The 15,224-nt window shown below is 46.1% G+C and overlaps 1 protein-coding gene across 5 annotated transcripts in view; it reads right to left on the reverse strand.

The window, feature by feature from the left end:
- The window catches only part of NWD2 (NACHT and WD repeat domain containing 2), a 647,771-nt gene that overhangs the window by 283,130 nt on the left and 349,417 nt on the right, over positions 1-15,224 (reverse strand). For 4 of the 5 annotated variants that reach the window (XM_069202124.1, XM_069202125.1, XM_069202127.1 and 1 more), the window contains one exon: positions 2,628-2,744. In XM_069202124.1, the coding sequence (XP_069058225.1) occupies positions 2,628-2,744 (117 nt within the window). The remainder of the gene's footprint in view (positions 1-2,627; positions 2,745-15,224) is intronic. The other variant, XM_069202129.1, reaches the window with a different exon arrangement.

The following is a 15,224-nucleotide window of genomic DNA, read 5'->3' on the forward strand; positions in this document are numbered from 1 at the left end:
CTGATTTATACACTGAGATTGTGAAAGAGGAAAGAATGCAGAAAGTAGGCAAAAATGTAATATGACTATGTCCTGTTTCACGGGATAGGTGTTTGAGGGAGTGCCTTGTATATGAATAACAATCTTGGTAACAAGAAACAGATGCATTAAAGCCAACACCTGGGACCATGCTTTTCCTTCCACTATGTGTAATATATTCAGTGCATGTATAGAGTTAAAAAAGGGTGGAAGCCATCATTGTATGTGAATATCACATTTCTGGGTGTACTTACCCAAAGGTAGTTGACTACACACATTTTAAAAGGAGACTTATGCACTGCACAGTTTACAGAATCGTCTCTCCAGCTTTATAAATTGGGCCCTTAATGTATGCCTGCCCTTTTCCTAAGACAAGACCCTGGCATATCATGGCACCATATACATGTGCATGCATGCACATTTGCACACATACAAGCACACACACAAATATATTGAAAGTCAAGCAAATCCCAGCAGTTCACATTGGGAATACATCACACACAGTTCAATGTTGTGTCTGAATATGGAGAACTGCCTTTAAAACTCATGCAAGATATATATGTAATCATAAAAGTGACATACACTTACTGCAACACGTACAACTATAAATAACCCACTTTAATGAGAGTGAAACTGCAGAGAGGATTTCACAACATAGGTATGTAACATCTGAGGTGCTGGAACGATTCCTAGCGTGTTAGTGATGTCCAACAATGTGACCTCAGTAAAGGGCTAGGGGTCTTTGAAAGCCTTTTTTTTGTTTAACGCACAAAAATGCTGCCAGAATAAAAATCTTTGAATGTCCCCTTTATTGTTTATACACCATCAGAGCTCCTTCTAGTTTTATGAGAGTGCTGTAGACACACTCCCCCTGCATACTTGTTGCAGTGCCACTGTGTAAAGCTTGAACCTCTTGAAAGAAGGTACATTTTTACAGTTACCACACACTCGATGTGTTTTCTCAGCTTCTATTTTTAAACTCTGCATGGCTTGTATGTTAAATATCAGATACTGAAAAAGCATGCAAATGCATATCCTCAGATGAAGCAGCATGTCCCCGTCATAGGAATGTTACGTTGCTTTAATGAGCTAGAAGAAAGAATGGTGCATGTAAAGAAACTGACCTTATGACACCATTTGGCTCTGTGAATGTAAAACAGTCTCCAATGGCATCACTTTATTGACTGTGAGCTTGATTACGAGTAAACTGTGTCAGATGCGGACATTATCACTCCCCATAGACACCTGCTTAAAAGCTGCTCCGTGTTTTTCCAACCAGGCGGTAACACCACCTGCATTTTCAAAAGGGTTCAAAGATCCCCTTGAAGGCGGGTGCAATGAGTGACTTTTCCTGCCTGCAGCAGGATGTCTGGGGCGATCCACGGGACACACTTTCATCCCTCAAGAGGGCTGCGTCAGGGAGCTCACTGACAGTGCACCACCTGCGCTTTCTAAGGGCATGTTTGCCTCTGCGCCCACATTGGTAACACAGCATGAGTGCAGAGGCAAAGGGATTCCCTCAATTGCATGGGGCCACACGCCCATGCAAAGAAGTTAATAGTGCCTAATGATAGACCTGGTGGTGCATGTGCACCAGCTCTATCTATATTACAGAAGGGGCTGCCCAAGCATCTGTGGCCCCTTCTGTAATGCCAAAGTGCCCCGGGGGCACTCGAAGGGGGTGCCAATGCCTGTTGTGCCCCCACATCGCTTTGTGTAATAGAGGTCCTGGTGTGATAACATTCTGCTTATTAAATGTGTTCCTTGCTCAAACAAGTCTTGGAGCATCAATTAATGGGCCAGTTGCTATCAGGCCTTTTGTTGATCCCCTTTGCCCTTATTAGGCGTGTCCCTGTAAATTATGTGTTATTTTTCGCACCTGATAAAATCCTACCCTGCCATGTTGAAATGTGCTCTAAATACCAATTACAACTTTTTAAACATGCAGCCTTTGCTGTTTACCAAACCAAAATCCACATGTTCTGATAAATATTGAGCGTTTTTCTCCCAACAGTATGGGCAGGTTCCACATGACGATATTTAGCTCAAAAATAAATTTCCCAGGCCTCTACTAGAGGGACTTTGCTCATAAGTAGCATAAAACCTAATCATTCAATTATATTTTATCAATGCATTTCAACCCTGCCCTGTAGATGTCTGATGCGCATATTTTCACTCTAGACGCCCCAATTCGCATTCAATAATTCCAAGCTGAACTGTACAGAATATAATTTATGTGAAATGCTTTGGCGGACATTAAAAATATTTGTGCAGCAACATGGCAGCAATTTGAAACAATTGTCGGGAAAACAATGCATGCATCATTCATTACCTAAGGCTAATTCTGCCAGTTGATTATATCACTGAAAATACCTTTCAAAGGTTTTCGAAGTTAACTTTTTGGTATTGCTAGGCAAGGTGAAAAGGCGTGACTTGAGACAAAAGTGCAAGGACATGACAGCATGACAACAAAAATGTGTTTCCTTTTATACATACACAGACGACCCCATTTATCATGCATGCAAGCAAAAACACCCAAACAAACGTTTGTGCGCACACAGACGCACAATACACACATTTAAATATAAAGTTTTATTTGTTATACCCACAACAAAACATGGACCTGCAGAGGTTCTCAGGCACTCTTCCAACAACCTCATCCGTGTTCTCTGCAGATCAGGGCTGTCCCATTCTTCTGGGTCTGTCCCCCAGTACAAGTCCACGACCTGAAATTAAACAGAATAAAACTCTTAACAGCACTTCATATGACATGGAAGATCTTGAAGAACGGTCTGAATTGCTGAGTTTCAACAATTGTATTTTTTGTACACAAATTTATTTGGCTGTTGTGGTACTCTGCGGGTTTATTTCTCAGCAACTCTGCATCTCAAAGCAAAAGCAACTTAACGAAAACATAATTAAGTCTGCAGAAGTGTATACATACATTTCATTGACATGCTCAAAACAAAGGGGGCCAGGTTTATTAGTAGTTGTTAAACCCGTCAGCCATAGGATGGTCTTCCCCCCAAACGTCTTCCCCCAAACGTGTTGCCAGTCATTGGTCCAGTTTTGCTAAATTAGTTTTTGTTAGCCTTAGGACTCAGCACACTTTACCACTCCTAACCATTTCTAAAGTGATTATGCTCTCCTTTAAACATGATGAAATTGGCTTACACCTCATGGGCACATTTAATTTACTTGTTCCTAGTAAAGTGGTACTACCTGTACCCAGAGCCCGTAAATTAAATGCTAGTGGGCCTGCAGCACTGATTGTGCCGCCCACATGAGTAGACATTTAAATATGCCTCAGGCCTGGCATTGCAGCCTGTGTGTGAAGTTAAAAACTGCCTTTTCAACCAGGCAAAATAAACCTTTAATGAGGCCTAACCCTTCCAGATAACGGTGCTTTTAGATGCTATTTTGACCTAGATAGTTTAACTTGCATATTGTCAGTTCTACTGACTGAATTGTTGTTATTTTAGTGTCATTTTAGTTATTCAATGTTACTATACTTTCTAAATTGTTGAGGGATTTTTCTTGTGTTATGTTTTCATGACCAGATAACATCAGTTGTCGCTTTGTACTCCTAGGCACTATTTTCACTCAAATCTTTAAAATTGTGTATTCCCTAGTTCTACTGCTTTGGTTTTTGTCATTTTTATCTCAAATAATGCATTACATTTTACTCCATTTTTCTAAACTGATGTGGTATTTTTGTGTTGTCACTTTATTTTTGTTTGCTTGATGCATAAAGACTTTACACAGTGCCTCTAAGTTAAGCATGACTGCTTTTTGTGGCAAGCTACCACAGGGTTAAGCGCAGGTTAAATTAGTGACTTTAGTGGTTCACCCTGACAGGGATTGCGGCTGTTGCTTGAGAAGGGCTCACTCCTGCAAACAACCCATTTTCTAATGGTAGTCATATGCAGCACAATATTCATTTTGGCATCTGACATCAATACTGTGATAACAAGCATATTTGTTTCTTGTTTGACATCTTGATGATATGGGACCAGAAGGTCAAATAAATGTATGTGCTAACTTCAAATCATAATTGGGTCAAATCGTTCTCACATTATATAGGAGCAGATTACAAATTTGGTGGTTTAACCGCCCAAACTTCAATATAGCAGTGGTGAGGCATCAGTCAAACTGGCAGCCTCACCACCGTCCTATTACTATGTTTCTACTGGGCTGACCAGCGGAAATGTTGTATTACGATGCTCCAGTTGGTCAACCCGTTGGAAACAGTATGACGGCATTGGCCTCGGTTCCCTCAGGCCATAGCATTCAGTGCACATTCCGTCAGTACTGACAGGGGAGCAGCTACACTCCCATGGTTGGGGATGTGCAGGGGCCCCCCTGTACCCATAACTCTGCCTTTCTGCCAGCTTTTTTATGGCGGGGACCCTGCCATGAAAAGGCTGGCAGAAAGGAAAGTCGTGATCAGCATGGCAGTGCCAAACTCGGCACTGCCGTGGCTGACCATGACTTTTACTGCCTCCAATCCATCTGGATCCCTGCAGAGGCAGCGGTCTCCTGGCAGTCTGACTACTTATGATCAATGAATATAATCCTGAGCTATTATAGAATGCCACGAGCACTAACAATTTACAATACACACCCATAAGGAACGAGGCTGTGACCACCCTGAAACTGAGCAATAGCCTTGAAGTCAAGGACATTTCCAGGTGAAATCCCTACAAAATACCTTGAAAGAGCCTAAATATGCTAATAGAGTCTCAGGTAATACCCTCAATACTTCCTGTGTGTGGTGCTGAGGGAGTTCTAGTGAAGCCCTATTCAAGAGTGACAAGGACATTAAGGTTGAATGGTGCCACGTGTGACTTCCCAGATAGCACTTCTGGCATGTCCCAGTAAAGACCACTTGGGTACAGCCACATAGAAAACTATTCTTGCAGAACCTGGGGGAGCACAGTAAAGCTATCTCATGCAAGGGGTTACTAAGATGAACGTGATAGTAATAAACTGTTGACCCCTTGAGCTACTTGTTGCCAATAAGTGGACAGGTATAGTACACCAGTTAAGCCTAGAAACCTCCTTGAGACCCTCATGGGTGAGTAGCGCGCTCTACAATTTTTTTTGATTGATTGATTGATTGACAAGGCTCCATCGGAGAGGGCTGAAAGAATGTAACAGTTCAGCCCATTGAACCAAGTGAAAAGGGCCATGGGGAGTGCCTCAGATACGACCGGGGAGCACCAAATAGTGTGCATTGTTCAATAGTCCCTGAGGAATATACCAAGTGTATTCTAAGGCAAAGTCCTCAGTTGGTACTGTGAGGGCAACTTGGAAAGAGCAAACATGTAGGGGACTACAAAGGCCCAGTTTCCCATGTCCAGAAGCCTGCCACAGTCATGGCATGATAATCAGGACCTGATATTGTTAACTTGCTTGACCAGCCAATGAGAACCCACAATGTTTCCTCAGACTTGTCCAAGCAAAGAAATTTATGAGGGCTGGCCAGATAACATAAGTCCTAAAACATGCCTCAAACAGTGGTCCAGTAGGAAGCCCGAAATGATGTCAAGAGTTTAGCTGCAAAAGGGCCCAAAGGCACACTGTGACACTGCTGAATGCTAATGCCTCAGGCAACATCTCAAATGTGCCCTTGTCAAAAGCATGAAAGGCACATCATGCAAGTGTAAGGGCACCTCAAGTGAGGTTCATTGTAATGTCCCTTAAGGGTGTTTTGGGAACAACACCTTGGATTAGGATGAAGTGCAAAAGGTCAAGAAGTCCAAAGAATTACCTAGTGAAAATCCAGATGAGAGCACTTAGGACTTGGAGATCTGGTGTCGAAAAGTGATGCTTTTTAGAGTAGATGCTCGAATATGTACTCAACTGAAGACGTTTAGCAGTGCAAAGCATTTAGAACTTGAAGTTATAGAACACAAAAACGTTTTTCTGAAGTTACTGAACACAAGGATGGGAAATCTGCTATTTGTAAAAGAACCCCCAACCAACAGCATGAAGAGGATATCTGGGTATCACTAATCGAAGATAACCCTTAGGAAAGAGGGATTGAGCACTGTGTGGGTGCACATTGGACTGGCTTTTACATTTTGGACAAAAAAGTCTGTATGTTTTGACGTGCTGTAGAGGGCACCCTACAAGCCTAAAGGAAGGTGTACTTAGTGTAACAGTATAATGTATATAAACTGCTGATACTAAACTAGGATGAACACAAAGGATGCCCTACTAATAACACACAAAGGTCTTCAAAGCTAGTGATGATAGAAAGAAAATAAATGGCAACTGCAGTACAAACACATAATCAGCAACATACCTGCCACGTGCCATATGCAGAAATGAGACAAAGAATCAAAATAGAAATGAGAGCTTAATGCTTTTCAGCTTTAACACACTGATGTTGCCACTGAGAAGATACTAAACATGCCCAATTCCCAACTTGAGAAGATCATAAAGCTGACAAGTGGCAGGTAGGAGGACAACTGAAGTAGACATGTTACACAAGCTGGTGTTCAGCAGTTTCTATGAATTTCACACAAAGACCAATGTCATTTCTACTTACCCATTCCAAGACCTTTGAATCAGATGCGTACCATAATCATGAACATTAAGTAGTGATTGTTTAGCTAAAACATAAGAAATGAATTTATGGAGCTGCTTTATGTTAAATCTACTCTTTACTTTCCGCATTTGGGCAGTATGTGGGACAGTGCAGCTAATGACCGGGGTGTTGAAAGGTCAATGGGGAAGTTCCCTGAATGTAAGCTACCTAGCCCCTGCTATTTAATGTGTACCAGTAGCATTTATTAAAGTTAATAGGGGACTTCGGCCTTACATATTTAAGGAGGTAGAGGAAACCCAGATACTGCTACACCCTTACAAGGACTCTAGAGGAAAGTATTTTGTTACAGATTAGTTTGAGTGGAGCAAGTGCAGCAATGAATGTAAAGCAATTTAAAGGACCTGAATTGTCATTTTCCGACACCCTGTCTAAGGATGCTGAATCTGGGCCTGCTTTTTAAATCTATTCTAGTTTTTCGGTCGTGGATTTTTAATTCCAATTCAAGTCTTCCCTCCTTTCCTGGTGCATTGTAGAACAAAAATGCGCTAATGCAGGTATTAGCTTTATGAAGAATCCATTAGCGTGATGCAGTATACTGGGCTCTTCACAAGAGTTTTGCTGGCAGTATGCAAGGAGTGCAGGCCAGAGTGATCAGGATTCTGTTTGCCCCAGAATGCTCTGGTCATACAGTGAGTCACGAGCTAACCTGGAACGGCTTCTGGCAAAATAAAATCAAAATAAGCAGAGGGTCCCATATCTTTGTCTGAATATGAAAGGCCTACAACCAGTTTATTGCATTTAAGAAAATAAACCTAAGGGTGCAAATCTTGCACGCCAAAAGAGATCTTGTAGACACACGCTCTGGCATGTTAGTTAAACATATTACAGCAAAAGGTGAAAGCTAGAAATTATATGAGTAATCTATGGAACAAACTTCAAATAACCATTGTTAGAAATGGGGTTTTTGGTTGGCAGTCAGGTTACCCCCTGTCCAAGCAAAAGCCCTCACTCTAGTCAGGGTAAGTCACACACAATCCAAGATTATCCTGTGCCCACCCTCTGGTAGCTTGGCACGAGCAGTCAGGCTTAACTTAGAAGGCAATGTGTAAAGTATTTGTGCAATAAATCATACAATACCACCATATAGCACCACAAAAATACACCACACAGTGTTTAGAAAAATATATAATATTTATCAGGATAATTGTAGGTCAAAAAGAATAAGGTTGCAATGGAAAATTGTAGAAATATCACGGAAAAGTGATATAAAGTGTCTTAAGTCTTTAGAATCTAAACAAAGTCTCTTTCAAGCACAAGTACCTGGTTGGGAGTGGAAAAATCTCCTCAGAGGGCCACAAGAGAAGAGGTGCGTGGAAAAAGGGTGTGTGCGTCGATTTCTCCCCAGCACACACGGACTTGCGTCGTTATTTTCCACGCAGGGAAGTTGGCGTCGTTTTCCGGCGCGTGGACAGTCTCTTTCTGTGGATCGCGGGGATTACCAGATGTCCCGGGTCTGTGCGTGGATTTTCCTGCTTGTTCTCCGGCTGCGCGTCGGTCTGCGGGGCTGCGCGTTGAAATTACGATCTCACGGCAGGCGTCGCGTTGATTTCTCCTCTAGACTTAGAACTGCCTGGCTGCTCAAAGGACTCACCTGTCTGCTTTCTACAAAGGACTGCTGCCTTGCTGTTGCCCTGCTGCCTTGCTGAACTCTTGTCTGGCTGTGAAAGTGCTCTCCAAGGGCTTGGATAGAGCTTGCCTCCTGTTCCTTGAAGTCTCAGGGCCAAAAAGACTTCTCTCTTTTACTTGGACGCTCCGTGCGCCGAAAATTTCGACGCACAGCTTGTTTCGGGGCGAGAAAAAAGCCGCACTCCGACGCTGATCAACGCGACGCTCTGGGGACGATCGAAGATCCGACGCACGGCCTCGCAAGGACAACGCCGCCCGACCTCTAGAGGAGAAATCGACGCGACGCCTGCCGTGAGATCGTAATTTCAACGCGCAGCCCCGCAGATCGAAGTCTAGAGGAGAAATTGACGCGACGCCTGCTGTGAGATCGTAATTTCGACGCGCAGCCCCGCAGACCGACGCGCAGCCAGAGAACAAGCAGGAAAATACACGCACAGACCCGGGACATCTGGTAATCCCCGCGATCCACAGAAAGAGACTGTCCACGCGCCGGAAAACGACGCCGACTTCCCCGCGTGGAAAATAACGACGCAAGTCCGTGTGTGCTGGGGAGAAATCGACGCACACACCCTTTTTCCACGTACCTCTTCTCTTGTGGCCCTCTGAGGAGATTTTTCCACTCCCAACCAGGTACTTGTGCTTGAAAGAGACTTTGTTTAGATTCTAAAGACTTAAGACACTTTATATCACTTTTCCGTGATATTTCTACAATTTTCCATTGCAACCTTATTGTTTTTGACCTACAATTATCCTGATAAATATTATATATTTTTCTAAACACTGTGTGGTGTATTTTTGTGGTGCTATATGGTGGTATTGTATGATTTATTGCACAAATACTTTACACATTGCCTTCTAAGTTAAGCCTGACTGCTCGTGCCAAGCTACCAGAGGGTGGGCACAGGATAATCTTGGATTGTGTGTGACTTACCCTGACTAGAGTGAGGGCTTTTGCTTGGACAGGGGGTAACCTGACTGCCAACCAAAAACCCCATTTCTAACATTGGTGATCAGCGGTGAGGATAGGACTTGTATTTGTGCAGTGACATACAGTAGCTAAGTATTTCACTACCTACCTACAGTTGAAGGTCAACTTGGTCTTTATCTCTTTTTGAAAACCCAATTTTTTTCCTGACATTTTTCAAAAACTAAATCCTCACTCAACATGTCTCTGACTGGGTCTCAGACAGGGGACTTTGACCTAGTCCAGTTGGATACATATACGGTCAAACAACTAAGAGGATTCTGCAGGGCACTGAGGGTACCCACCCAAGGGGCCTCCAGAAAGGAGGACTTTCAAGTGGCGCTGAGGGCCTGGGCAGAAGCCCATTTAGAGGATGATGAGGAAGAGGAGCCAGAAAATGGCACCTCAGAGGAATTTTCACTATCTGTGGATGGTGTTACCACTGCAATTGTGCCCCCTTCCAGACCAGGGAGCAGTGTCTCTATGCAAAGCCTGACCGCAGAGGAAAGGAGAGAGGAAAGGGAGTTCCAATTGCAAATGGCAAAACTGAAAATTGAGGCTCAACAGGAGGAGAGAAGGGCAGAGAGAGAAGCCAAACAAGCTGAGGCTGAAAGAGCAGCCAAACAGATTGAAGCTGAAAGAACAGCCAAACAAGCAGAAGCTGAAAGAGCAGCCAAACAGGTGGAAGCTGAAAGAGCTTTGGCTGAAAAGAAACTATTGTTGGCTCATGAACTGAGTCTCAAGGAGCTGGAGATCAAGGCGAGACAGTCTGAATCCAGCAATAATGGTGGCAGCATACAGACAGGACCTGCTGGAGAAAAGTAGGTTCGTATACCCAAAAATGTGGTGCCCAGTTTTGTGGTGGGAGATGACATAGATAAATGGTTAGCTGCTTATGAAGTTGCACTAAGGGCTCATGAGGTTCCTGAAGGGCAATGGGGGGTAGCTATGTGGGGTTATGTGCCACCTTTGGGGAGGGACACACTTCTCACACTGGATCAACCTGATCAAAACACATACCCACTTCAGAAAGCCACTTTACTTGCCAAGTTTGGGCTGACCCCTGAGGGATACCGTCAGAGGTTCAGGGACAGCACCAAACAACACACACAAACATGGGTAGATTTCTTTGACTTTTCCAGTAAGGCACTGAATGGATGGGTGTGGGGCAACAAAGTAAATGACTATAAAGGGTTATATGACTTGATTCTGAGAGAGCATATGCTTAATACTACTTTTACAGAGTTGCGCCAGCACTTGGTAGATAGTAAGCTGACTGATCCCAGGAAGCTTGCTGAGGAGGCGGACCTCTGGGTTAGCACCAGAGTGTCCAAAAAGGTACCTGGGGGGGACTCACACAAAGGTGGTCAGGGTTCCCAACAGAAGAAAGAGGGGGGAGATAAACTTACAGATAAGGAACTCTCAAAAGGCCCCCAAAAGAATTCCCAGGGAGGGGGTGGCAACCATTCCTTCTCTAGATTTGGGAAGAAGCCAGGGACATTTGATAAGTCAGGGAGATCCAACCCCAAATGTATGGAGTGTTACCAGTATGGTCACTATAAAGGCGACCCCCAGTGCTCCAAAAGGGCACCGTCCACTACCGGACAGACACCTGGGATAACTAGTGTAGCGCTTGGAGGGGAGATGGACCCAGATAGCTTTGGGGAGCAAGTAGAGATTTCCCTAGTGTCCCTGGGAGAAAGAGAAATGGTGCCCAAAGCCCACATGCCCCGAAATACTTCCAAGTACAGGCAGTGGGTCACCATTAATGGGCAGAAGGTGGAGGCTCTGCGTGACACAGGAGCCAGTATGACTACTATCCAGAGTCAGCTGGTGTCCCCAGAGCAGATAGTCCCTAATGCATTCCACCAGGTCATAGTCGCTGACAATCGTGAGAGACACCTGCCGGTGGCTCTGGTTCCCTTTGAGTGGGGGGGGGGTCTCTGGTACTCTGAAAGTAGCTGTGAGTCCTGCCATGCCTGTAGATTGTCTGTTAGGCAATGATCTTGAGCACACTGCTTGGAAAGAAGTAGAGCTCAGATCTCACCTGGAGATGTTAGGGTTACCTGAGTGGGTCTGCATGACCACCAGGTCCATGGCTGCCCGGGAAGGGAGTCAAGGGCGTCTGGAGCCTGGAAAAATGGCCCAGACAGCCACCCAAGAGGGGGGCCTGGGGCGCAGAAAACCCGCCTCCAATGTTCCCACGGGGGTAGACGAGGTCCCTGAGGAAGAGGAGGCCCCCGAGCCAACCGGGGAGGACATAGCTGCCCTGGGTAACCTACCTGAACTTGCTGGCTGGCAAGTAGAGGGGGGGCCAACCAGGGAAGCATTCTGCAAGGCGCAGAGAGAATGCCCCACCCTTGAGGGTCTGAGGAAGCAGGCCACAGACCACGCAGCAGGTGACGCCTCTGGCGCTCACCATATTTACTGGGAGAATGATCTCCTTTACAGTGAGCGTAGAATTCCAGGTCCTGGGCCACACCGTGTGCTGGTGGTCCCCCAGTGTTACCGGAAATTCCTACTAGGCCTGGCTCACGACATTCCCCTGGCAGGACACCTGGGCCAAGACAAGACCTTTGACAGGCTTAACACCCACTTTCATTGGCCCAGAATGAGGAAAGCCTCAGATAACTTCTGCAGAGCTTGCCCCACCTGCCAGGCTAGTGGGAAGGCAAGGAAACGGCTTAAAGCTCCCCTGATCCCACTCCCAGTCGTTGGCACCCCCTTTGAAAGGGTGGGCATCGACATTGTTGGTCCCTTGGACCCCAAAACTGCCCTGGGCAACAGGTTTATCCTGGTTTTGGTGGACCATGCCACCCGCTATCCAGAGGCAATCCCTCTGAGAACAGTGACTGCAAAGGTGGTGACCAGAGCCCTGATGGGAATATTTACCCGTGTGGGATTCCCTAAGGAGGTCGTGTCTGACAGGGGCACAAACTTCATGTCTGTATACATGAAGACCCTGTGGGATGAGTGTGGGGTGACCTACCGGTTTACCACCCCTTATCATCCTCAAACCAACGGGCTGGTTGAGAGATTCAACCAGACCCTGAAAGGCATGATTGGTGGCCTGACTGAGGCCATTAGGCGTAAGTGGGACGTTCTCTTACCTTGCCTGTTGTTTGCTTATAGAGAGGTGCCCCAGAAAGGGGTGGGTTCAGCCCCTTTGAGCTTCTCTATGGTCACTGTTAGAAATGGGGTCTTTGGTTGACAGTCAGGTTACCCCCTGTTCAAGCAAGGACCCTCACTCTAGTTAGGATAAAAGAGAATCACCCTCAGCTAACCCCTGCTTACCCCCTTGGTAGCTTGGCAGAGCAGTAGGCTTAACCTCAGAGTGCTGGGCGTAAAGTATTTGTACCAACACACACAGTAACTTAATGAAAACACTACAAAATGACACAACACCAGTTTAGAAAAATAGGAAATATTTATCTAGACAAAACAAGACCAAAACGACAAAAATCCAACATACACAAGTCAAGTTATGATTTTTTAAAGGTTTAAAATAAAAAGAGTCTTTAGGTAGTTGTAACAACACACTAGCGCTGCTAGCGTGTAAATGTACCTGGTTTGCGGCAAAAATAACCCCGCACGGGCGGTGTGCGTCGAAAATAACCCTGCACGGTTATATGCGTCGAAAACAACTCGGCACGGCGATGCGCGTCGAAACAGCCAGCCACGCGACGGTCCGAAAGTCCCGCGGCGCAGGTTGCGATCTCTCAGCCTTCGTCAGCGATGCTGCGCGTCGTTTCTCCTGCTCCGGGCGTCGATTCTCCGGTCGCGTTTCCTGCGGCGTCGTTTCTCAGCTGCGGAGCCGGCGTCGCGTCGTTTTCTCAGCCGCGATCGGATTCGCGTCGATCTTTTCTCCGCACGGCGCTCGGTGCGTGTATTTTTGTCCTTAGGCTGCCAGCCTCTCCTTTCAGGGTCCCAGGAACTGGAAGGGCACCACAGAGCAGAGTAGGGGTCTCTCCAGAGACTCCAGGTGCTGGCAGGAAGAAGTCTTTGCTATCCCTGAGACTTCAACAACAGGAGGCAAGCTCTACATCAAGCCCTTGGAGATTTCTTCTTCAAGATGGAAGGCACACAAAGTCCAGTCTTTGCCCTCTTACTCTGGCAGAAGCAGCACTGCAGGAAAGCTCCACATAGCACAGTCACAGGCAGGGCAGCACTTGTTCCTCAGCGATCAGCTCTTCTCCAGGCAGAGGTTCCCCTTGATTCCAGAAGTGTTTCTAAAATTTGTAAGTTTGGGTGCCCTTCTTATACCCATTTTAGTCTTTGAAGTCACCTTCCTTCAAAGGGGACTCACACCTTCTTGTGAAATCCTGCCTTGCCCAGGCAAGGCCTCAGACACACACCAGGGGGCTGGAGACAGCATTGTCAGAGGCAGGCACAGTCCTTTCAGATGAGAGTGACCACTCCACCCCTCCCTCCTAGCAGAGATGGCTAATCAGGAAATGCAGATCACACCCCAGCTCCCTTTGTGTCACTGTCTGGTGTGAGGTGAAAAACAACCCAACTGTCAAACTGACCCAGACAGGGAATCCACAAACAAGGCAGAGTCACAGAATGGTTTAAGCAAGAAAATGCTCACTTTCTAAAAGTGGCATTTTCAAACGCACAATCTCAAAATCAACTTTACTAAAAGATGTATTTTTAAATTGTGAGTTCAGGGATCCCAAACTCCACCTGTCCATCTCTTCTCTAGGGGAATCTACACTTTAATCATATTTAAAGGTAGCCCCCATATTATCCTATGAGAGAGAGACAGACCTTGCAACAGTGAAAACGAAATTGGCAGTATTTCACTGTCAGGACATATAAACCACATTACTATATGTCCTACCTTATCCATACACTGCACCCTGCCCTTGGGGCTACCTAGGGCATACCTTAGGGGTGCCTTACATGTAAGGAAAGGGAAGGTTTAGGCCTGGCAAGTGGGTACACTTGCCAAGTCGACTTTACAGTGTAAAAATACACACACAGACACTGCAGTGGCAGGTCTGAGACATGATTACAGAGCTACTTATGTGGGTGGCACAACCAGTGCTGCAGGCCCACTAGTAGCATTTGATTTACAGGCCCTGGCACCTCTAGTGCCCCTTACTAGGGACTTACTGGTAAATCAAATATGCCAATCATGGATAAACCACTTACATACAATTTAAACAGGAGAGCATATGCACTTTAGCACTGGTTAGCAGTGGTAAAGTGCTCAGAGTTGAAAAGCCAACAGCAACATGTCAGAAAAATATAGGAGGCAGGAGGCAAAAAGTCTGGGGATGACCCTGCAAAAGCAAAAGTCCAACACGACCCCCTACCAGCCTAAAGCCAGGGGAGAACAATCAATACCTTGATGTACTTCCCTGATTGGGGCGATAGAACAGGGACCCAGGCCCACAACAGCAGGGGCTTGCTCCAGTTCTACGCCTTCCTGACTCCAGTTGGATCCCTCTGTCCATACTCTCAGGGCCCACTAAGCTAACCCATGGGGAACCCTTCTCCACATCTACAGACACCATCTGTGCAACACCTAACTTTACTTTGCTCACAGATGTATTGCAATGGGCAGATAGTACCACCAGGGCCAACACAATGGTGTTGCCCACTCCACCCCTGGGGTGTGACTCTCGTCCTTCCCCCCCCAGGGGCAACTCTGTCCACCAGGACAGCAAGCCACAGTGGCCCCAGACAACTGTCAGGGATGAGAGCCCGACCTCAGGCCTCTCTAACCACTGTGACTGTGGAGAGTGGGGGGTGGTAGCCCCAGGTGCCTGGCACCCTTTGACCACTCTCTCTTCCACCAGGTCAGGGATGACAACCTGACCCTGGTCCTCCCCTCTGGGGCTCTGTACCCTCCCTGCTGAAGCGGCACCCCCAGAGTCAAAAACTGTCAGGGTGCTTGTAGAAGCAGTCCTGCACAATTCTTCCATCAGTGCAGGGATATTAACCTGCAACTGATCCTCCAACCTGGGGTCTGTACCTTCAGGTTGGACCAGG

Source organism: Pleurodeles waltl, chromosome 1_2 (genome assembly GCF_031143425.1).
Source record: "Pleurodeles waltl isolate 20211129_DDA chromosome 1_2, aPleWal1.hap1.20221129, whole genome shotgun sequence".
In the NCBI taxonomy this organism is placed as follows: domain Eukaryota; kingdom Metazoa; phylum Chordata; class Amphibia; order Caudata; family Salamandridae; genus Pleurodeles; species Pleurodeles waltl.